General features: G+C 39.4%; 1 protein-coding gene across 3 annotated transcripts in view; it reads left to right on the top strand.

Moving 5' to 3' along the window:
• The window catches only part of Plcl2 (phospholipase C like 2), a 232,341-nt gene that overhangs the window by 180,619 nt on the left and 26,063 nt on the right, over positions 1-25,659 (top strand). For all 3 annotated transcript variants that reach the window (XR_012436308.1, XM_074043847.1, XM_074043846.1), the window contains exon 4: positions 5,654-5,729. Coding sequence is in view for 2 of the 3 variants with exons in the window: in XM_074043847.1 (XP_073899948.1) it covers positions 5,654-5,729 (76 nt within the window). In the remaining variant the exon portion in view is untranslated. The remainder of the gene's footprint in view (positions 1-5,653; positions 5,730-25,659) is intronic.

The raw sequence follows: 25,659 nt of genomic DNA, 5'->3' as shown, positions 1-25,659 counted from the left end.
TAGCTTGTATTCCCACCAGCAGTGTGCAGGGGTTCCTTTTTCCCCACATCCTTGCCAACACCTGTTGTTGGTGGTATTTCTAATGATGGCTATTCTAACAGGGGTGAGGTGGAATCTTAGTGTGGTTTTGATTTGCATTTCCTTTGTGGCTAGAAGTGGTGAGCATTTTTTCATGTGTTTTTTGGCCATTTGACTTTCTTCTTTTGAGAAAGTTCTGTTTAGTTCAGTTGCCCATTTCTTTATTGGTTCATTAATATAATAATGAATTGTTAAGTGAAGCCAAGTTATTTGTTTATTGTTGTCATTTAAAAAAAATGTTTTTTCAAAGTGTTGCACTGAAATCTTGTTTGAAAGAAATGGGGCCATGGGCACAGCTCAGTGGTAGAACACTTGCCTGTGGGTGAGGCCCTGGGCTCAAACCCCAGTATGGCAAAGTAAGTAAATAAATTTAAGAAAAAAAGAAAAAAATGACTTTGGATCAATGTCAATAGCTGAGATGACATTCTACATGTAACAGCTGTTGGGAGTGACAAAACTACTGCTTTTATAGATCCTTCTGGTGGGAATGTCCTTTCCTTTTTAATTGTACAACTGCTAATTCACATGTCAGGACCTGTCATGGTACTGTGGAAAAAGTAGAGGCTTTGAGGGCAAGTGGGAGACCAGTTCCCTTATTTATTAATTACAGTCCCTTCACCTGTAGTACCAAATGTCCTTGAGAAAATGGCTTGCCTTTTAGGTAGGTCTTCTGTGTTCATGTCTGTGAAGCTGGCATCCTAAATACTCACCACTTAGCTAATGCGAGCACCTAATGAAGTTGAAGGCACCAAGCACATACTTGATGTGGGGGAGGAGGCATGGAGTGACTTTCATCTTGACTCACTCAGCCAACAATGTGCTACTTAGAATTGCAGCTTGTTATAAAGTAGCAGAAATTGGTCCCTACTAGATCAACTGGCCCCAAACCCTTGCTGCCCCTTGCTGTATCCTCAGTGCATGTGCAATACAGTTAATCATAATTGTCAGCAGAATGAAAGGAAGATATCAACCAACTACAGGAAGGCCCGTAGCCTGGCCCTGCCCTCCTAGCCTGCTATACTCTTACCCTTCTACCCTCCCAGGGACCCACAGACCAGAGGGCTTCCTCAGGAGAACCTGACACTGAAGATCTTAAAATACTGTGAGAGTTGAGAATTAGTGAACTCATACTATGGACAAAAACTAGAAACTGTTTACCAAACATTGATTTATTATAAATTTTTACCTCCAAAGTATATAAAAAGATATAAATCAGCAGTTTCTCCTTCCAGAGGAAATGGTGCAAACCTCTAAATAGCAAGTGTGACAAGTGAATCATCTCTGCTAAGGTCTGGAGTGTTTTCTTCCTGCCCTGTCTATGCTTTGCTGACTGTTTACTGTGTAGGTCTCCTTTCTCCCAGACTGGTTCCCTCTGGAATTCCCCTCTAACACCTTCTAGAAATTCCTGCTGCTGTTTACTTCCAAACTAGAAAAGAATGGCTCCTTGCTCAGTGTGTGTTCTCTACCCTGGTGTATTAAACACCTCTGTATTTCACACTGCTCCTGACAAGGGAGGGGATAGCATATTAACTCCCATTATCAGGAGAGAATTTTCTTACTGAAATCTGAGAGATAGAAAATAGATCTGAGAGACAAAATAGATTCTTTGGTAAGCATCAGCATAGATGTCTTTACACCACAGGTACCTCTCCACTAGTGCTCCCACCATAGAGCTATGACTGGAAAGGACTTACCTTTAGCACACCCAGTAGCTCACTGGCTACTACAGCAGCAGTGTCACATTTTACTGTAGTTATCATTTATCTGTCTTCTTTCCATACTATATTCCCAGAGTCAGCAGCAGTTCTTTATTTTTTTTTCTTTTTGACAGTACTAGGATTTGAACTTGGAGCCTCAGACTTGCTAAGCAGGCACAGTACCTCTTGAGCCACTCCACCAACCCTTTTAGCTTTGGTTATTTTTTTCGAATAATATCTCACATTGAAGTGTGGACTGGCCTGGACCATGATCCTCCTGTTTATGCTCCCTGAATAGCTGGAATGACAGGCACGCACCCCCATGCACAGTTTTTATTGGTTGTGATGGGATCTCTCAACTTTTTGCCCAGGTTGGCCTGGAACTGCATCTGCCCAGTCTCTACCTCCCAAACCTGATATCAGCCTCCTGGGTAGCTAGGATTACAGGGCTGAGTCACTGCACCCAGCAACATTCCTTATTCTGCTTCAGCACTTAGCTCAGAGTGTCACACACAGATTGTCCCAGGAACAAAGGATCCTCCACGTATGTGTTACAGAGCACAGGCTTCCCTGTCCATATAACTTGAAATGTGCGTTCCTTCAGCCTTGTATGTATTTTATAGCTGAAAGGTGCGTAATTATTTAATGTTTGGCAATGCTTTCTCCTGGAAGATGCTTCTGAGAATAATAGTGAGATCTGTTGTTTCTCACAGCAGACTTTCCAAGTAAAACTAAAATTAGTGATGAGTGTTGGAATCATTGCCAGTGAACATATGAAAGAAGGCATACTCATTCAGCTAATTTTGGGCTATCAAAAACGGTCTGCCAGGCCTCCTGGGCAAATGAGGAGTTGAGCGTGACATCTGCCATTTGCAAGTGTCTTTCTTGAGACAGTCTTCCCACATGCATCCTTTCATTTAATCCTCACTCAATATCTTGAAGAAGTTCATTTTATAAGTAGGAAATTATGACTCTGTGAGGTTAAATACCCTCCTAGCTGTCAAAGCTAATGAACTGCAGACTAGGGCTAGAAGTCATTTAAACTTGTCTGCCAAATGCCCCACCCCATCCCAGCTTCCACTGCATTTTGATTGTGTGTGAGCATGTGTGCATGTGTGGTGTGAGTGCTGTGCGTGCATGAGTGGTGTGAGTGCACGTGTGTGTACGTGTGTGTGTGAGTAGTGTACATGTGCCTGTGAGTGTGCATGCATGTGAGAGCTGCTGCTTGATGCCATTTTTTTATTCTCTATCTTGCATGCTGTTAATGCCCTTCCCTTGTCTTCATTACAGGGTTCATTATAGTGCTGCATTTTTTTCTTTCTCCTTTTCCTCAATGATGGCAAGATTGGCCAGTTCTTTGATACTGAGCTCTGACAACCACTATCCTTCCTTGAAAAAATCCTTGCTTCTTTATGTCTTTCATTTGACTTGATATCAAAGCTGAAAAAGGTTACTGATGACGGTATGAACCTTTTCAGTATGCAAATTTGTAATAGCACAAATGACTTTATATCAGCATAATAGAGTTCTTAACTATTCATTTTTATTACTGCCTGCTCAATATGTCAAGCTGTAAACTGGGATATTTTAATTTACAGGAATGACTCAGATCTTGAAGAATGAAATGTGAAAATGCCAAATTCCAAAGTACAGTCCCTGCCAGTAGGCTGTAGACTTCTTGAGGACTGGAACTATAATCTACATAAAGTTTCTGTTCAAGGCTGCCTGTAGCAGGCCATCCATGAGTAATGAAGACATAGTAAACTTGCAGTGATTACCATGGTTTTCTTAGAACAGGAAATGGATAAATGCTGTTAGACTAACTTAAGAATCTAGTACACTTAAGAAGCATGTTGGATTTCTTTAGTTTTAAATAAGTATAGACAAAAAATGGTGTTCTCTGATTTATACATATGATTCAATCTACATGTATTTAATTACTATAAAATAATTACTAGGGCAGTTACTGATAAATGCTATGAAGAAAAACATGACAAAATTTAAATGAATGAATAGATGTTAAATATTTTAAGAGCCATTGATAGAAACATTGAAAATTCCAGGTATTTTTAGTACTGTATCTGATGATTGACATCACATAAATGGTGTTTTTTGTTTTGTTTTGTCTTTTATCTGTGCTGGAAATCAAACTCTAGGGCTAGGCGAGTACTCTAACATTAAACTAAATCCTTACCCATTTTCCTTTTTTAAAACTCTTATTGCATGTTTTAAACTAATTCTCAGATGAAGACTTTTTTTTTATTCATATGTACATACAATGTTTGGGTCATTTCTCCCCCCTTCTTCCCACCCCTTCCCTTAACCACCCCACCCCCTTCCTTTCCCCCCTTACCCCCTCGCTTTCAGGCAGAAACTATTTTGCCCTTATGTCTAATTTTGTTGAAGAGAGAGTATAAGCAATAATAGGAAGGAACAAGGGTTTTTGCTAGTTGAGATAAGGATAGCTATACAGGGAGTTGACTCACATTAATTTCCTGTGCGTGTGTGTTACCTTCTAGGTTAATTCTTCTTGAACTAACCTTTTCTCTAGTTCCTGGTCCCCTTCTCCTATTGGCCTCTGTTGCTTTAAAGTATCTGCATTAGTTTCTCTGTGTTGAGGGCAACAAATGCTATCTGGTTTTTTGGGTGTTTACCTATCCTCATACCTCCCTTGTGTGCTCTCACTTTATCATGTGATCAAAGTCCAATCCCCTTGTTGTATTTGCCCTTGATCTAATGTCCACATATGAGGGAGAACATACGATTTTTGGTCTTTTGGGCCAGGCTAACCTCACTCAGAATGATGTTCTCCAATTCCATCCATTTACCAGCGAATGATAACATTTCGTTCTTCTTCATGGCTGCATAAAATTCCATTGTGTATAGATACCACATTTTCTTAATCCATTCGTCAGTGGTGGGGCATCTGGGCTGTTTCCATAACTTGGCTGTTGTGAATAGTGCCACAATAAACATGGGTGTGCAGGTGCCTCTGGAGTAACCTGAGTCACATTCTTTTGGGTATATCCCCAAGAGCAGTATTGCTGGATCATATGGTAGATCTATGTTTAGATTTTTAAAGAGCCTCCAAATTTTTTTCCAGAGTGGTTGTACTAGTTTACATTCCCACCAGCGGTGTAAAAGGGTTCCTTTTTCCCCGAATCCTCGCCAACACCTGTTGTTAGTGGTGTTGCTAATGATGGCTATTCTAATGGGTGAGGTGGAATCTTAGTGTGGTTTTAATTTGCATTTCCTTTATTGCTAGGGATGGTGAGCATTTTTTCATGTGTTTTTTGACCATTTGAATTTCTTCTTTTGAGAAAGTTCTGTTTAGTTCACTTGCCCATTTCTTTATTGGTTCATTAATTTTGGGAGAATTTACTTTTTTTTGAGTTCCCTATATATTCTGGTTATCAGTCCTTTGTCTGATGTGTAGCTGGCAGATATTTTCAGATGAAGACATTTTGACTGGAATGTTGGAGCTGTCTGTAAAATCAAGTGGAACATTTTGTTAAAACAATAACCAAAAGTATGATTTAAAACATAGATCATATGAACACACAAGACATTCTTTTCAATTGCTTTTCACAGTGAAACAAACCTGGCTCAGTATTGTCTCAAGGTTCAAGTTCAGTGTTGTACTGGCCTAACTACACTTAGAACATAATACTACTCATAGTCTTGTTTAAACTGTTGTATGGAAACGCACAGTTTTTACCATTTTTCACCTACACATGCAAACTTGAGCCGTGGGAAGTCAGACAGAAAAGCATTTTGAATCATCACGTGAGCCAGTTTTTAGAAGTGCCTTGTGTACAAGTGCAGGAGGGTGCCTGCTTGTCACGTGTAATCTCATGTCTGATGTTCTCTTTTTGCAGATGATCCAGTCCCTCAAGGCATTGATTGAAAATGCAGATGCTGTATATGAAAAGATTGTGCATTGTCAGAAGGCAGGTAAGTGAAAGTTTCTTTCCTTTAGAATTCATACCATCTTATGTTTTTTCTCAAAACTATGTTATCTTTTGATACTTTGTCAAGAAAAAAAGAATTATTTTTCCATGGCAAAAGAAAACAGTAACTCAGTGGTTCTCAATCCTAGATAACAAACTCACTTTGGGGGAAGAGCTTCCAATATACATCAAAATTGGCTTGGGATATTGGCTGGGAATTAACAGCTATTAAAAATTCCCAAGGAGAACTGAGCACAGTGGCACAATTTGTAATCCTAGCACTTGGGAGGCTGAGATAGGAGGATCCTTAGTTCAATGGCAGCTTGGTATGCATTGCAAGACTGTATATCAAAAAATAATTAAAAAAATAAAACAAAAATTCCTAGGCATTTCTAATGTGTAGACAAGCTTAGATCCTCCACACTAACTCTTCCTCAGTGTTGCCTGTGCTGCCAGATCTCTGCCAGTGACCCATGACTTTGTAAAATGCAAGAGGATGGTCAGGCTTGAGCAGAAAAAGAGCAGTTTCTTAGAAAAGAGAACGGGTAACAGTTACAACTTTTTAATGCACTGCTATTTTCAAGTGCTGATGAATACTGATTTAATATCCAAATGTTGTACTATGTTATAAAATTCTGCTTATATAAACAACCATGCACAGATGCTCCCTGGGTTATGTCCCAATAAACCTATTGTAGGTTGAAAATATAATGTAGTGAAAATATTCTTCATTCACCTAACCTACTAAAGAGCATAGCGTAACGTGAGCTACAGAGCATTTGTTGTTGGCCCTCGTGAGCACATGGCTGCCTGGGAGCTCTCACATACTGCTATAGTTAACTTTAAGTGTAATAAAATCAAGAAATCAAATGTTCTGCGTTGTTACAAAAATACATAAAGAGTGCTTTCACTTCTCCAATTTTGAGTGTCAGTTTGTAATAGCCTAATATGGAGAATATTTGTAAGACTTAAATAAGGCTATCTGCCCTTGCTTTCTAAGGTTTTTTTGGTTGCTGCCTTTAAAATCAAGAGACTATAACTCTTGCTATGATGGAAAAAAAAGTCTCATTTCAGAAATGGACTAGCTTAAAGTAGATTGAAGATAATGACATGTGTGACCATTTTCTATTTCGGTATTTATTGAAGGAATATTCAGTAAATGAGTTTATTGACTAATCAACAAACTCCAAAATCCTCATCTTTCTCATCTTGTCAACAAAAGACTGTGAGCAAAATGATTGTTTTACTTCTAGTCCTTCCCAAGATAAGTTCCCCACAATCTACACCATTCAGACGGTATTTATACCGTATCACTGCCCAACACATAATCACCCAGTGGCTTACCATGGTCTCGAGAATCAAACTGAAGTCTTAACTTTACATGTGAGGTTGTCAACCATCTGGCCTATGATTTTGCCAGTATTACATAAAATTTATTAATTATATCATTTGTTCATTTAACAAATATATTTTGAACTTCTATAAGCGTGCAGTACTGGGTAGCTCTGACATACCAAAATATAAAAAAAAGTAAGTCTAGTTTTTGCCTTCTAGAAGGTTCTACTTCAAATCCTCCAGGAGATATGAAAGTAAGCACAGTCAAAATATTGAGTACTTGCTGTGTGTTACTCAATAGTCTCAGCTCTGTTTGTGATGCAGTGGGAAGCCACTGATTTTTTAGCAGAACGGGAGGTGTGTGAGCTGCAAGGTAATGGGCATAATAGGTATGTGCAAAGTTTTTAAAGTCTGGTTCAGACTGGGAAGCTGTTGGCAATAGTTAAGAAGGTGCTAATAGGAGTAGCGAGGAAGGAAAGGAAGTGAGGGTATGCCACCCACATCCCGATTGCTCCTTGCCCTTCCCATTTCCTATGTATTCTGCCTTCTCCCTCCAGTAAGATGACATCTCTCCATCCTGCGCCAATCTGTCGAACTTTTCCATTGTTTTGTTTTTTGACGATACTGGGGTTTGAACTCAGGACCCCATGCTTGCTAGGCAGTTACTCTACCACTTGAGTCATGCCACCAGCCCCTTTTCTTTATTTTAATTGTCTCAGTCTTCCAAAAGGCCTTTCATGATTCCAGGATTCGTGTTACTAAACCATTCTGTTCAGCCCTTTAAACCATTTAGTTGATAGAGCTTCTTCAGTTACTGTGTATTTTATTAATGTATTCCATCTTCTAAACAGGATGATAATTTCCTATGGCACCAAGATTGTACATTAAGCTGCTGCTCTGTATCTTACTCATGACATCTGTTCTAACATTCTGTGCAGTGTAATGGCTTGAATATTAACTAACTAAATGTGATTTGACTTTTATTAAGTATTCTATTAAATAAATATATGAGAATTATGGACTTTGTGGAACTTTAAAGAAAGAACTGTTTATCAGAGAAAAGAACTGTTCATTAATTCAACTATTTGAGTTACTGTTAATTCTTTGCAAATTCATTGGTTTATGAAATGTGATAATTTATGGCATAATATGGCTTTATGTTGATCTATTTGATTTTAGTAAGGAAATGTGTTTGCTTATGCTTAAAAAGCTAAAGACTCTTTTCTATTAGGGATTTTGGGGTAAGTGGGTTGGGTTAGAGAATTGCCCACTGTGTTGATGGCCAGGTGCCCCAGGCTTAATGGTGTTTAGAAGCATGTCAGGATTACCTTTTGGTTTCCAAGTTACTGCTGAAGTCTACACAGGGCTCCTGTTATCTTGAGTACTTGTTTTAGTGTCCCTTGGTCTTTTGTTTTTCATGTTTACAATCATTGTAAAGACTTAAGGTCATTAGTCATATGAATAATTGCTAATTTGCATTGGACTTAAAAGACATTTGGGTAAGATTTTACTGTTTATAAGTCATTTTTATTTTGCTCGCAGAATTTTAATCTTTTAAAGGAAGATACTATAGATCACCAAAGTGCTGCAAGAAAGAATTATTTTAAAAGTATTTCAAACTTTTAAAACACAAATTTATACTCTTATGAGATAAAACTTCATTTAATAATTTAATGGAAAAAAAGAAGTCAGACATCCACCCCCAATCACATGTTAAAAAGAGCACTCCATTTGGACAAGTTCAGACTCCTAGCTCTGTAATTGAGTTTTAACACCTAAGTATTAAAGTATTTAAGTTTTTAATGTATCTGCCTGAGAAGCTGGCAAGTGAAGACTTCCAGCCAGCCTAGGTTCCTCCTAGCCTGTGTGCCCCAGGAGGGAGAGGGCCCCTAGGAGCCTGGAGAGAATATGGAAAAAGCTCAGTGGTGACAGCCAAGGCAGCTGTGTAGTCCACTCTTCAGAAAGAAGATGGTGGCACAGAGAATTGAGGGGTGAAGGGGAATTTCAATAAGAAAATGTCTTCCTAGGAATATGAAGGATCTAGTGCAATTGAGCAACGAGGCTGAGGCTATAGGTGGAAGAAGTGAGGAGGGCAAGAATGAAGCACAGCGTGGAGTACATTACCTCAGGAAGGCCACTCCCCCTCCCCCCCCACCCCGAGATAGTAAGAAAGCTGTGACATTTACAGAAATTGAGGCAGAGAGGAATGCATTCCACTGGGGAGATGGACAAGGAAGTAATGCCTTGGGAGAACCCCAGCTCTGGGGTGAGGAGGTCAGAGGATCCAGGACCTGGACAAACCTGTAGGGCATTTATTCGGAGTTGGATCAACAGTGCCACCCAAAGGGATTGATGCAGGGTGAGTGGGGTGAGCAATCTGGGCCACTCTGGGAATAAGATGGTTAAGTAATCAATGGCACAGTTGTCTAACAATGAGTATGTATAAATTGAAATGCCCAGGTGAACACAGAGACATTACCCAGTAGGTAACAGGTAAGGAACACACATAGGGGAGCTGAACAGGAACCTGAAAGGAAGAAGCACCATAACAGTTCATTTTATAAAAATGTATAAAGGTTGGTACAATTTGCTAAATTCTTTCAGGGGAAAAATCTTTGCTGCTTTCTCTCTCTTCCAGTGGCCAAAACCATAGGCTCCCTTTGAATTATAGTTTTCCTCAGCACTGAATTTTGATGTGCTTCATAAGGGATAGGAGATGATCTGGAAGGAAACCCAAACCAGTTTGCTTCAGTGAGCTGTGTGTTTTCTGGTTTTTGAGACAGTCTCACTATATCACCCAGGCTGACCTCAAAGTCACAATCCACCTGGCTATGCTGGGATTACAGGTGTGTGCCACCACGCTACCCAGCCTGAGCTGGGTGTTTTTATCAGGTGTTTTCAAATGGAAAATAAATTGTTCTCTGCAATGACATACTTCCTGCTAATGAATTAACGCAGGCATTCAACTTCTCCCTTCTGAAACCTCATTAAAATGTCAGGAAGGGATTTTTTTTTTTTAAAGCACAAATCCGTAAGGATAAAGAGTGGGAACAACAGTTTTGGAAACTGAAAACCAGCTGAATAAGTGATAATTGACTGGATAAGAGATAATTGACTTATCTGTGGGTCAGGAAATGGCCTGGGCAAGTGGTGCAATAGAGGTGGGTGGGGGCTGATAAGCCATCTGATTACCTGCAGACCACCCACTCAGAACTTTATGGGGCCAGGTAACTGCAGATATTGCGGTAAGATAGTATTAAAAGACAACTGTTGAAAGCTAGATTAGGAGAAAGCATTAGCCCCCTGTATACTGACAGTGGCAAAGTTAACAAGAGCAAGTCTCATCCTTTACATGGGGAATTTAATAAGTATAATAAGCAATGCTTGAAAACAATCTAATTTAACAACCTAAGCACGTTACTTAGAAATATGGACATAGGCTGGATGCATGATTCAAATGGTATCACACTTGCCCAGCAAATGCCAAGCCCTGAGTTTACACCCTAGTACCACCCCCCCCCCCAAAAAAAACCACCAAATTTTAAGAAAAGATGGAAGGAATGAGGACAGAAACTGTCTTGGGAGCTGAGGATGTCCCTGGAATTGTGGCCATATCCACAGGTCTCAGAACAGATGGCTTGCAGAAGGTCTCGGTACTGCCAGAGCAGAGCTGATAGTTGGGTGCTGGGTGGTGGGAGCCTGGCTCCTCTTTTCCAGGGTATTTGGTTCTGTTCCTTTGGAATAACTGTGACCAAGGAGAAAACCCAGCCCACTCCAGGCCTCTGTAAATTGAACCTCTTTTTCTAAAAGCTCTGAGAAATTCTCCCATATGGTCATGGTTGCATCATTTCTGAGTAAAGTGGGACATAAGGTAACCTTCCAAATAATGAAAGCTTTAGTTGCCCTTCATTTTAATCTATCTAATGGAAGTTTTTCTATAAAAGATCCTATACATCCCTGCCTTCTTAAATTGGTTTGTCACAATTTGTTTGGACTTTTGTATTGTGACTGGGTCATCCTGAGATGCATCTGTGACTGGGCTGCAGTCTATGGCAGGGATCCACCAGGGGGTTCCTTACACTGTATGCAGTGGCCTGCTTGCTGTGTGTGTAGTCCATTCCTACATGAGTAATTTGATTCCATCTCCTTTTATTCAACTCTCACTTCCTACTGCTAATTCTCACTTATTCATTTACTACTTTTCCCCCTTTCTTGCTGTAATAGTCTGTTGAGCAGTTGGCATCTCCCCCATGACCAAGCTTGATGATTTATCTTAGCAAGAAGCAGGTGAGGGTGATGGCTCAAGCAGTAGAGCATCTGCCTAGAAAGTATGAAGGCCCTGAGTTTGACCTGCCTGTTCTGAATTTGATTTTTTTTTTTTCAAACTTCTCAGACTTCAGAATGTTCCTGGAAGCTGAGATTACCAAATAAGTAACCAGTCTCCATCATCACTGGGTTGATTCACATCATTAGCTAACCAACACAACATCATGTCCTCTGTAGGATTCATTCTGAAAGCACTTCATAGGGATTCTGTTTGAAAAGATTTGCTAAAGGAAACCCAGGAGCCTTACAGTTTTTGTTTGTGCTTGTCACAGTGTTTCTCAGCTCTGATTTACAGAAGTAAAAGCTTCCCTGGGAAACCAGAGTCATGCTCTCTCTGCCCTGATTTGTGCCCCACTTTCCTCCTTCTAAGTGGCCTGTGATTCCCTGATGGCCTATAGGTTCAAAAGTGTTGTGGCCTGAGATCAATTGCAGAAGCAGCAGTTTTGGAATGGCTTGATTTCAGTTACTTAAAAAGATTAACAATTAAGCAAGTCATTACATGTGGTATAGCAAGATACGTAGATTGCATGAATTTGAAGGGGAACGTTAACTCCTAACTTTGGAGGTAAAGAACTATCCTCAGAAGGTAAGGCCCTGGGAGGCTCTGCCAGACTCCCAGGCTGGGAAGCTGAGGACAGATTCCAGTCCTCACCTCTGGAATAGAGTAAATGTGCCTCAGTGATCTCATAGTATCCCTTCTCTTAAAGCCTGGATATTACTTAGATCCTGTCCAAGGCACTTACTAATTAATTAACTAACAATTAGTGAAACCAGTGGGAAGTCAAGTCGTTCTCCCCTCCCTCTCTGCTCCTCCCCACTCCTCATCACTGACAAGGGAGCATAAAGGATATGATCACAAAGGTGACAATTCATTCAGGGAAAAAGCTTCAAAATAAATAACTGGTGCCTGGAAGCCCTCTGACTCACCTGTCCTCATCCCAGATGCTGTTAATACAATTCCTCAATTTTCACAATAATGATATTTTTCTAAGTGTGATCTGGGGATGCTTGTTTAAAACACAGTTTCCATCACCTGCAAAATATTGACTCTTTCGGGGTGAGCTCAGAAGTATAGTAAGCATGATCAGTCTTGAGATTAGGACAGAGTGGAGCAGGCCCCCATCTGAGTACATGCTTTGACCTGTGTCTCTCTCCTCTGCACTTAGAGTGACTGCTGAGATGCTGGCTGTGTGATTGAGTGACAGCCAAGTTATCTTTTTAAAATAGTGCACTCCTCGTTTATAATACAGCATTCACCAATGAAACTTCCCCTGTGCCACAAATGAAACTTGGAGCGGGGTTTGTAGGGGGAGTCGGGAGGATGCCTGTACTTCCCAGGGTGCCTGTCCTGTGCTCAAATTCCAAAGCTGCACTCTCTCACCTCATCTTCCTCTATCCTTCCTTTGTAACCCCACAATTCAAGTCTACAGACAAATCATGTTTTTGTGCAAATACTAGAAAATTTAGAAGATTAGAAGTACACACACACATATAAAACCTAATAGGTATCCTCAGAGCTTAAATTAAGTGAAGTAGCCTAGATGATCTCTAAGGCCTTTCCAGCTCTCAAATGTTATAGTCTGCAAATCCTGTAACATAATATAAATATAAAAGGGATTGTTTTTTTTTTAAACTTTTTATTACCTAAATTTTTTTTTATTGTTTTATTATACATATGTGCATACAAGGCTTGGGTCATTTCTCCCCCCTGCCCCCACCCCCTCCCTTACCACCCACTCTGCCCCCTCCCTCTCCCCCCACCCCCTCAGTACCTGGCAGAAACTATTTTGCCCTTATTTCTAATTTTGTTGAAGAGAGAGTATAAGCAATAATAGGAAGGAACAAGGGTTTTTTGCTGGTTGAGATAAGGATAGCTATACGGGGAGTTGACTCACATTAATTTCCTGTGTGTGTGTGTTACCTTCTAGGTTAATTCTTTTTGATCTAACCTTTTCTCTAGTTCCTGGTCCCCTTTTCCTATTGGCCTCAGTTGCTCTTAAGGTATCTGCTTTAGTTTCTCTGCGTTGAGGGCAACAAATGCTAGCTAATTTTTTAGGCATCTTACCTATCCTCACCCCTCCCTTGTATGCTCTCACTTTTATCATGTGCTCAAAGTCCAATCCCATTGTTGTGTTTGCCCTTTATCTAATGTCCACATATGAGGGAGAACATACGATTTTTGGTCTTTTGGGCCAGGCTAACCTCACTCAGAATGATGTTCTCCAATTCCATCCATTTACCAGCGAATGAGAACATTTCGTTCTTCTTCATGGCTGCATAAAATTCCATTGTGTATAGATACCACATTTTCTTAATCCATTCTTCAGTGGTGGGGCATCTTGGTTGTTTCCATAACTTGGCTATTGTGAATAGTGCCGCAATAAACATGGGTGTGCAAGTGCCTCTGGAGTAACCTGTGTCACAGTCTTTTGGGTATATCCACAGGAGTGGTATTGCTGGATCAAATGGTAGATCAATGTCTAGCTTTTTAAGTAGCCTCCAAATTAAAAGAGATTGTAATAAGGGAATATGTATATGTATATGTGATATATATGTGTGTATATATACATATATATGGGATTCAGCAAAGGTGAAAAACACATTCTAATAATGTTTTAACACAATTTTAAAGCAGCTTTAACTTGCGTTGTTTCAGTGTAAGTCACATTTTTCATTATAGGTCAATGCCATGTCAATAACATGTTAACAGTGTAAAGGAAAAACACAGTGGTGTATTTGTGGAATGTGTTCCGAAACAAGATATTACTTCAGTTATTCTTGGGAGTTGAAAAAAATAAAAGATTTCTGCTATCAGTTAGTGACTTTAATAACAGGTGTAAATGAAATATGAAGGAAGGAGCTTTCCCAGAGGGTTTTGGGTAGGGAGAAGGTGGTGCTTGGGGGAGGGGCTAGAGGGCATGCAGGATTCAATACGTCAAGCAAAGGGACGTGACATTTTAGTGGGCAAAGCTTAGAGGGCTTCATCACCCAGGTGAGCGTTAAGTATGTTGTCCTGTCTGAAGGAAACAGAAGAAATTAGAGTTGGAAATTCAGGTTGGGCCCAATGATGACTGCCTTTTAATTCAGCAAAAAGCATTTGGGTTGGGTTGATTTTTTAGGTCAGCATTTCCCAAAGCCTGATTTAAAGAATACTAGTCATGCTCCATGGGCAAAAAATTTCACAATCACATTTTCATAACACAACTTGTACTCTTCAGAGATTCTCAGTCCACATTAGCATGCTAAATACCCTCCCATTGAGCTTATTGTGTTCCAAACTTACTCTGTCATAAAACCATGTTTCAAGCTCGGTTTATCAATATCTTGAACAATTCAGGAAGGTGCTATAGGAAATGGGGTCACTAAATAGTTAACTAGGGATCCACTTGGGGATTCACTGATCAACTCATCTCTTTCCTAAACACTCCAGGAACAGAACAGCAACAGAAAATAGATGCCTGAAGTGTTAGCCCAGGAAGAGGTTGTGAAGGTCTGTTTCTAGTGTGCTGTACATGCATCACAGTAGGGAAATGGAAATAGCTAATGGATTGTCAAAGCAGTTCAGTGAAGCTTGGAATAGAGGTCAGTCCTACATATAGAATTGGCTATCATCCAAATGGAAGAGCTGCTTGAGTGGGCAAATTCTCTAAGGAAGAAGGGGCTAGGAGGAAATGCAGAAAATCCTGGGATATGATTGAGGCTGTGATTCAGAACCAGTGTCATTGTCTTCAAAGCTTGACAACATCCTCACACATCTGATCCCTTACCCTGCTCTACTTTGTCTTTTTCCTGTAACAATCATTGCTATATGGTATGTTAATAGTTTCTTATCTTTCTTCTTCCAATCAGAGCATAAACTCCTCAAGGGCAGGGCATCTGTTTGTTTGCAGCTTATCCCAAACACCAAGAGTAGCGTGTGGCACAGAGCTGGTTCTCAGTATTTGTTGAGTTGAATTGGACACAGGATGCTGCAGTCATTTATTCATTCATTTATTAAGCAGACATTGATTAGCTATTTACTCACAGTCTGACCAGAAGCTGAAGACTCCATCCTGGAGATGAACAGTAGCTGGGGCAGGGGAGTGGGACTCAAATGTGGTAGAGCCACATTTCCTAGAAAATTCCTAGAAAATTGAAGGCCCTAAGTTTAAACCCCAGTTACCCCCACTCAAAGGAAAAAAAATGATGAATGGAATAAGGACCCTGCCTTGGGGGTAGGGTGGTATCCAGGTCCAGGATGGTGAGCAGCAAAATTGTGAGTCTAAGTGTTCATGCCACTTTTCTGCAACCCTGACCACACCAAGAAGTGGGGAGCTGGCCTGGGGTAATAGTTGAACCACATTTGTGGCAGGAGTTGAGTCAAGAAGGTGGTTTGTTTAGAAGCCAGGGCAGGTGGACAAAGGCTCCAGGCAGAGGGAGGAGCATGTGCAGTGCAATGATGTCTGCACTCCAGCAGAATTGGGCCATCACGTGGCAAAGACAAGCAGCAAGTGAGGCTGGAGATGCAGAAAGGACCTTCAAACAGGACCTTAAACCAATAAACTTGGGTGTTAGACTGCATTAAAGAATTCCGTATGGCCAAAACTGACATTCTGAAGGGCATGCCAACAGGATTTCCTGATGAGTTGGATGTGGAGTAAGAGAAGAGAAAGACAGGAGTGAGTCTGACTTGAGATTTTTGTGCTCTATCCTAGGAGAATGGAGCTGCTATTTACCAGTGTGAGAGACACGTTAGGTGCAGTTTGAGAGGGAAGATTAGGGTTTGCTTGTGCAAACTAATTTGATATGCCTCCCTGACTTCCAAGTATAAAGTTGAGAAGAGAGGCCCAGACTGGAGGTAATGACTTTGGAAGCCGTAAGCACAAGGTGGCTTTTCAGACTGGGACATTGACCTCTTCTAAGTGACTATGGGTAGAGTAGACAGCCCTAGCTCTCCAGCACTTAGGTATTGGGAGATGGAGAAGAAAAGGCAGAGGCATTTGAGGTGCTGTGACCAGAGAGACTGGGGAAGGCACTCATCTCCTTGAAGCTGAAAGAATGAGGCTTGTCTCAGGGGTGCATCTTTCTCCCTGAGATCCAAGCTAAATGAGAGAACTATGTCCTATTGCGTGCAGATCATGACAGCTTGGTGAGGATATAGGGGAAAGTGATGGCTGTCACATTGTTGGGGGAGTGTAAATTGGGTCCACACCTCAGGAAGGCCATATGGTAGTAAATTTCAGAATTACAAATTATATGCACTTGATGTGGAACCAGCAATTCCAGTTTTTGAAGTTTTTTCTACAGATATGATTACATACTTGGGGAAGGACTTGTGCACAGTTTTCTTTGTAATATCGAGAACTACTCGATATTATGTTTAATAGGAAGGCTCTGGTTAATACAGCATATGATCCATCCTTATACTGGAACGCTATGCCTCCATAATAGAGAAGCACATCTGTGTATGTGTACATGCGTTTCCCTATATATTCATTGCACAGATGCACGTACAAAAGGAAGATCTTATATACATATACACGTAAAACATTCACATATTTATTTTAAAAGTAAAACTGTGTTATTTCTAGTATTTTTTTAATTACCTTACAATTTATTCAATAGAAGTTAGAAAAGTGAATCCGATTCACTGTATCCAAACAAATGCATCTACTGTGGTTAACTTTCCTTTATTGGTTTGAAATTAACACATTTTATGTTCTTTTCACTTTAGTTAATGTAATTAATTTGGAAATATGTCTTTTTTTGTTTATTTATTCACATGTGCATACATTGTTTAGGTCATTTCTCCACCTTGCTCCCCTCCCCCACCTTTTCCCCCTTCCGCTCTTCAGTTTCAGGCAGGTCCCTTCTGTCCTTATCACTGATTTTGTTGAAGAAAGGACGTATGCATAATAAGAAAGACAAAACATTTTTGCTAGTTGAATTAAGGATAGCTATACAGAAAGATTCCTACTATTCCTTTCATGTACCCATGTGCTACGACCCATGTTGATTCAACTCTAACTGAACTTTACCTTGGTTCCTGATACCCTGCTCATGATAACCTGTTGTTTTAAGGTTTCTGTATTAGTTCCTCTGGAGTGGGGACATCAAACACTTTCATGTTTTGGGTTTTCTACCTACTCCTATATCTCCCGTATGTGCTGTCCCCTTTTCTCGTGATCCAAGTCCAACAACATTGCTGCATTTGCCCTAGATCTAAAGTCCACATGTAAGGGAGAACATATGATTTTTGGTCTTCTGAGCCTGGCTGACCTCAATCAGAATGATGTTCTCTAGTTCCATCCATTTACCTGCAACTGATAAGATTTCATTTTTCTTCATGGCTGAGTAAAATTCCATTGTGTACAAGTACCACATTTTCTTGATCCATTCATCAGTAGTGGGGCATCTTGGCTGTTTCCATAACTTGGCTATTGTGAATAGTGCTGCAATAAACGGGTGTGCAGGTGCCTCTGGAGTAACCTGTGTTGCATTCTAGGTATATTCCCAGGAGTGGGATTGCTGGATCATATGGCAGATCCATGTTTAGATATTTAAGACGCATCCATATTTTTTCCCAGAGTGGTTGTACCAGTTTGCATTCCCACCAGCAGTAGATTAGGGTGCCTTTTTTCCCACGTCCTCGCTAGCACTTGGTGGTGGTGGTGTTTTGGATGATGGCTATTCTAACAGGTGTGAGGTGGAATCTTAGTGTGGTTTTGATTTGCATTTCCTTTATAGCCAGAGATGGTGAGCATTTTTTCATGTATTTTTTGGCCATTTGAATTTCTTCTTTTGAAAAAGTTCTGTTTAGTTCAGTTGCCCATTTCTTAATTGGTTTATTGATTTTAGGAGAGTTTAGTTTCTTAAGTTCCCTGTATATTCCGATTATCAGTCCCTTGTCTGATGTATAGCTGGTAAATATTTTCTCCCACTCTGTGGGTAGTCTTTTCAGTTTAGAGACCATTTCTTTTGTTGTGCAGAAGCTTTTTAATTTTATGAAGTCCCATTTGTCCATCCTTTCTCTTAGTTGCTGGGCTGCTGGGGTTCTATTGAGGAAGTCTTTGCCTATACCTATTTGTTCCAGAGTGTTTTCTGCTCCTTCCTGTAGTAACTTCAGCATTTTGGGTCTGATATTTAGGTCCTTGATCCATTTTGAGTTGATACTAGTACAGGGTGATAGACATGGATCTAGTTTCAGTTTCTTGCAGACTGCTAACCACTTTTCCCAGCAACATTTGTTGAAGAGGCTGTCTTTTCTCCATCGTACATTTTTGGCACCTTTGTCAAAAATGAGGTGAGTATAGTTGTGTGGGTTCATATCTGGGTCCTCTATTCTGTTCCACTGGTCTTCATATCTCTTTTTGTGTCAGTACCATGCTGTTTTTATAGCTGCTGCTTTGTAATACAGTTCGAAGTCAGATATTGTGATACCTTCAGCATTGCTCTTTTTGCTGAGTATTGCCTTGGCTATTCGCAGTCTCTTGTATTTCCAAATGAACTTTAGGGTAGATTTTTCAATCTCAATGATGAAAGTCATTGGGATTTTGATGGGAATTGCATTAAACATGTACATTGCTTTCGGTATTATAGCCATTTTTACTATGTTGATTCTACCAATCCATGAGCACAGGAGATCTTTCCACCTTCTGTAGTCTTCCTCAATCTCTTTCTTCAAGAGTTTGTAGTTCTCCTTGTAGAGGTCATTTACATCCTTTGTTAAGTTTACTTCTAGGTATTTGATTTTTTTTGAGGCTATTATAAATGGAATTGTTTCCATGTATTCCTTCTCAGTTTGTTCATTGTTGGTGTATAGAAAAGCTAATGATTTTTGTAGGTTGATTTTGTATCCTGCCACCTTACTGTAGCTGTTTATGGTGTCTAAGAGTTTTTGGGTAGAGTTTTTTGGGTCTGTAAGGTATAGGATCATATCGTCTGCAAATAAGGATATTTTAACAGTTTCTTTACCTATTTGTATTCCTTTTATTTCTTCTTCTTGCCTAATTGCTCTGGCTAGAAATTCCAGTACTATGTTGAATAGGAGTGGGGATAGTGGGCACCCTTGTCTCATTCCTGATTTTAGGGGAAATGTTTTCAGTTTTTCTCCATTAAGTATGATGTTGGCTGTAGGTTTGTCATATGTAGCCTTTACAATGTTGAGGTACATTCCTTCTAGTCCTAGTTTTCTTAGAGCTTTTATCATGAAGTGGTGTTGGATCTTGTTGAAGGCTTTTTCTGCATCTATTGAGATGATCAAATGGTTTTTGTCTTTGCTTCTATTGATGTGCTGTATTACATTTATAGATTTGCATATGTTGAACCACCCCTGCATCCCTGGGATGAAGCCAGCTTGGTCATGGTGAATGATCTTTCTGATGTTGGATTTGGTTTGCCATTATTTTATTGAGGATTTTTGCATTGATGTTCATTAGGGAAATTGGCCTGTAGTTCTCCTTTTTGGAGGTGTCTTTGTCTGGTTTTGGGATGAGAGTAATATTGGCTTCATAAAATGAGTTAGGCAGTGTTCCTTCCCATTCTATTTCGTGGAACAGTTTAAGGAGAGTTGGTATTAGTTCTTCTTTAAATGTCTGATAGAATTCAGCAGTGAATCCGTCAGGTCCTGGATTTTTCTTTTTTGGGAGGCTCTTGGTGGCAGCTTCAATTTCTTTTTGTGTTATAGATCTATTCAGGTGATTAATATCCTCTTGGTTCAGTTTTAGGTGGTTGTAAGTTTTTAGAAATCTGTCCGTTTCTTCGAGATATTCAAATTCATTAGAGTACAGGCTCTCAAAGTAGTCTCTGATGATTTCCTGGATTTCCATGGTGTTTGTTGTTACATCTCCTTTTGAATTTCTGATTTTACTGATTTGCGTTTTTTCTCTCCTCATTTTTGTCAGGTTTGCCAGGGGTCTGTCAATCTTATTTATTTTTTCAAAGAACCAGCTTTTTGTTTCATTGATTCTTTGTATGTTTTTTTGTTGTTGTTGTTTCTATTTCATTGATTTCAGCCCTTATCTTAATTATTTTTTGCCTTCTGCTTGTTTTGGGGTTTGTTTGTTCTTGTTTTTCTAGGAGTTTCAGCTGTAGTGTTAGGTCATTGATTTGAGATCTTTCTGTCCTTTTGATATATGCACTCATGGCTATAAACTTTCCTTTTAGGACTGCCTTTGCTGTGTCCCATAGGTTCTGGTAGGTCGTGTTTTCATTTTCATTAACTTCCAGGAACCTTTTAATTTCCTCTTTTATTTCATCAATGACCCATTCATTGTTGAGTAATGTGTTCAGCTTCCAGTTTGTGTGCTTTTTACTGTTGTTTTGTTGTTGATTTCTAGTTTTAATGCATTGTGGTCAGACAGAATGCATGGGATTATTTCTATTTTCTTATATTTGCTGAGGCTTGCTTTGTGCCCTAAGATATGATCAATTTTGGAAAAGGTTCCATGGGCTGCTGAGAAGAATGTATATTGTGCAGAAATTGGATGAAATATTCTGTAGATATCAGCTAGGTCTATGGTGTGATTTAGTTCTAGGATTTCTTTATTGGTTTTTTGTTTGGATGACCTATCTATTGGTGATAGGAGGGTATTAAAGTCTCCTACTACCACTGTGTTGGAGTTTATATATGTTTTTAGATCCTTCAGAGTATGTTTGATGAAATTGGGTACATTGACATTAGGTGCATATGACGTTTGGTATATTTCCCCTTTTATTAGTATGGAGTGTCCTTTATCTCATTTGGTCAAAGTAGGTTTGAAATCTACTTTGTCAGAGAAAAGTATTGCTATTCCTGCCTGTTTTTGGGGTCCATTGGCTTGGTAAATCTTCTTCCAGCCTTTCACTCTCAGACAGTGCTTGTTTCTGTCGATGAAGTGGGTCTCCTGTAGGCAGCAGATTGTTGGATCTTCCTTTTTAATCCAGTTTAAATCAGTGTCAATGTTAATGGAATTTCGTCCATTAACAATCAGTGTTAGTATTGATTAGTAGTGGTGATCCCTGTCATGTAGTTGTCTTTGTTGATTAAGAGTTTGATTATGCGTAGCTGAAGCAGTGTTACTCTTTACTTTCTTGCCTTTTCTTCTCCTGTGGTTTGGTGCTGCCTGCCCTTTCATGGTTTTGTTTGCTTTCCTTTTCTGTGTGCAGAATTCCTTGGAGAATCTTTTGTAGTGGTGACTTGGTGGTCATATATTTTTTTAGTTTCTGCTTATCATGGAAGACTTTTATTGTTCCATCTGTTTTGAATGATAGTTTTGCTGGGTAAAGTATCCTAGGATTTAAGTTATTTTCATTCAGTGATTGGAAGACCTCACATTTAAAAGATGAGGCAGGGAGTAGACACTGTGCTTGTGAGAGCCTTTGCTGTCTCTGGAATGTTCCTGAGGAGAAATAAGAGCAGTTGCCTGGCAGGAAGAAAACAAGGACACCAGGAGATGGGGAAAGGAAAGACATTCCCTTGTCAAAAAGTAAAATAAGGACTGGTAGAGTGGCTTACATGGTAGAGTGCCTGCCTAGCAATGTGAGGCCCTGAGTTCAAACCCTAGTACCACCACCAGAAAAAGTAATCTAAGAAGAGATATAAGTAAAATAGGAGAATCATGGACAGGTATGGTAAGGAGGTTTTTGCGTGTTATAGTTACCATGCCAAATTACAGGAGAGAAGGGAAGAGTCAATATAAGGGTGGCAATCCAAAAAAAATATTACATATATGTGTATGTGTGTTTGTGTGTATAACATACAAAACCCTACTTCATTTTTCAGTGCTGGAAATCAAACCTCAGGTCTTGCAAAATACTCTATTTACATAGATTGTGGTAAAGAGGGCCTATGTGTTTCTCAGTGAAATGACATGAGGAAGGTCCTGCTAAACACTGTATTCTTCACATTAACACCCCCCCAGGTGCCCATGTATTTAGAATGTTGGTGTTTTGAAGTGATTCACAAAGGACTAACAGTCACACAGTTTCACCTTACCTGTATTCACCCAGATGGAAGATTCTGGCAGAAAACGAAACCTCCCTCCCCTTCATGTAATTCATTCACAAACTGTACTGCTGTGGATTTGGCATCACAGAGAGCTCATCATCCATCTGGTCTCAGGGCTAAATTGAAGAGGCCTTCTTTATCCTGTCTCATGTGGAGTAGGATTCAACATTTCAAAATCATCTTAAAATAATTTAGCATTGGTTAATGCCAAGATTATTTGGGATGACGGCCAAGAGCAGCCAAGAAAAAGAGATTACCAAAGAGACCACACCTCCACAAGGATGTGTGTGGGATACCCCATGTTGAGTACACCCATACTCCAGACCCCTGAGGTTGGGATGCACAGCCAGCGGTCTTGCACAGTGGGAGAAAATGATAGATGTGCGCATTTTGTCCTCAGGGTAGAATGATGGTGCATCACAGTACTTGTGCAGACCATGTTAGATAAAGGTACTTACAATCCTGTTGACGAGTTGACCTCTTGAATGAGATCCCAAATACACCTGTGTCATGTAGAATTAATTCATCTTCCAGAAAATATCCCACTATACCTGACTTGAAGAATTTGAAATAAAATTATATCTATCTAGTATTCCAGGTAAATGAAAAAGATTTTATCTTTTGCTTTCAGTTTCTATCTTTTAATACACAGAAATATTTTTGGACTGCTTATGTTTGTGATAAAAGATATTTTTAGAATAACAGTGAATTTTCAATTGAAAAACTAATTTTTAAGTATATCAGTTTAAGATCAATATGTCTCTCTCATGAGTGTTTTTTATTATATTTGCATCTAAAAATGTTTATTCATGTGCTATGTGCTATATATTAGACTTAGATCATTTCGATTGGTAGGGAAAATCCCAGCCAAGTCATCTGCTTTATGTTTGGCAAGGGAAAGTTATACTCATTTCCAGTTGGAAGAGGAGACCATGCCATGGTCCTGGCTTGGTCCCACCTCCCTTGCAAAGCAAAGGCTTCTTCTTAATATCTTTTTATTAGATATGAATATTTTTTAGTTTTTAGGGCTAATTAGTTTTCATCTAAGTTTTTTTATGTGTGGTGGGAAGCAGGAAACAATAGAATTGGAAATATCTCTTCAGTATATTCCAATATAGTTATATGCAGTTATATTAATGTTCTAAGTTAATTTAATTATGCCATCTGGAAATTTTACACCCATTTATTAATTTTCGTAAAACATGATTATCAACATTACATTAAATTTTAATGACAAAAATAAGTCTTTAAAATATTTAACTTATAGCATATTTTCAAATAATAATTGGAAATTATGTGAAACACCTTCATGTATCAAATATATGAGCTGTTTAGATTTTAGAGAAATGGCATGGAAAGAACTGAGAACTTTCCCAAATGTTTCTCTACATAAAAATCCAGTAGTATACTTCATGTGGCTGTACCAATTTTTAAATTTTAATACAATAGCTATAAATCAAAAGTTAAATGATTTGTACAGTCCTGGCCATAGACCAATAGACTACCTTTGTTCTTTATCACATGGTCTATATCTTCCATTCCCTGTAGATCAGAAGTGAATTACACTCTCATAGATGTCACCCAACCATGGATTTTCTATTTGTCCTTTCTCTGCTGTTTGAACCTCCTATTTATTTCCTTAGTTCTCAAGTTTGTTACCACAAAGGAATTTGACCAGGCTTTCTCCTTGGTTAACACCTCAGAAAAAAAAATAGCCAACTGCTTTTCTCTAGGAACAGAAACTTGGGTTCCTGGAGTCAGAAGAACCTAATTGGAGGTTCTTTGGCACAGAGCAACCAAGACTGAGAGAGAATCCTTTTTCAAAAGAGCAGCCATCCCAGGCCTGGCCAGGTCTATGGTGAGACAATGAACATTCACTGATTTTTGGACTGTTTCCACCTCTAAGCATTAATTCATGTGTTTTATCAGATTCATCAAATATGCTCATAGTCTTCAAACCTTGTTTGATACCTTTAAACACAATATATATTTTGACTATTAAATAATGTAGTACATTGCAATTATGTCACACTTTTCAAAGGACTATTTACCTCGTTAGTAAAGTTTAATAAAACTTGGAAAGATTTCAGTTTCTTTGCCTAGAATTAACTGTTACCCTTGTCTTAATTGAGTGCCAGCATAGTTGAACAATCAAGGAATTCCAGTTCCTTCCCCTACCTCTTTACCAAGTGCCCCAAGATGTTACATTTTACTTTTAAGAAAAATGTGGCACGACCATGCTTTGAGACTTTCATGATGCCATTTAGTTATAGTCAAGATTATGTGAGAAACTATTCGTGGCTCTAAAATGCATACATTTATGGTGAAAACATGCTAGCATAGTACTTGGAGACATACAGGGAAATAGATCTGTTCCTGAAGGAAAAAAAGACCTCTGTGTTTTATTCCCTCATTATTATTGTCCTGCTTTCTATTTCTGAACCTGAAGATTGTGTCCACCGTGGGAATTCTTTTCACTGTCACTATCCAGCAACAGAGTAGCAGCCACACAGTAAAGTATCCGCCTCTATTCTCCTCATATCTGCTGGTAGCTCTCCACAAGTCTATAAGGCAATGCTCAGGCCACATACCTAAGACCACATTCTTTAAGAATACTAGGACTCTTTTGGCTTAAATCCATAGTTTAGAAACTTATAGGTATTGATTTTACAGGTGAACATCATACATGTAATTTTCTCAGGATCAATAAAATTCCAGTTATTTTCAGAATAGAGCAGGTTTCTCTTAGCTGTAACTCATCCATGAAAAAATTACTTGTGTTTTAGAGTTGGGAAGACCTCTGTTTCAGCCCCTAACACAGAAGAAACAGAAGCTGCACACAGAAGCCTTCTTAGTCTGCTGCATCTTCTCCCATGGTGACAGGGCCCTGCGTGGGGACAGCTCTCACAGGCATCTGAGAGAATGACAGCATCTGTGTTCTTCTTACTTGCTCAGAAGGAAAAGCTAGTTTGGGTAGTTCCATGTCTTGCTGTCCTTTTAAGAGCTGTAAAGGCTGCATTTGACAAGTATTGTTAAAAACTTGCTCATAAGGGCTCCTGCACACTGCATCCATGGGATGCATCAATCTACTTCCCATATTAGAGAGACTGAGCACTGACAACTAGACAACCAGGTAAAGATAAGTGATCATTTGTAACCAGGACATATGGTAATCATGATCATTCATTAAGTGACACATTGGTAACCATGACACATACATTGTGTAAATGCAAAGGGGTAATTTCATGCCAGGTGGGATTTCTAGCATCATTATTAATAAGGCAGGAAGTAGACTAACCAGAGGAAT

The sequence above is a fragment of the Castor canadensis genome, chromosome 10, assembly GCF_047511655.1.
Source record: "Castor canadensis chromosome 10, mCasCan1.hap1v2, whole genome shotgun sequence".
Lineage (NCBI taxonomy): Eukaryota > Metazoa > Chordata > Mammalia > Rodentia > Castoridae > Castor > Castor canadensis.
This window is presented reverse-complemented; position numbering and strand designations above follow the sequence as displayed.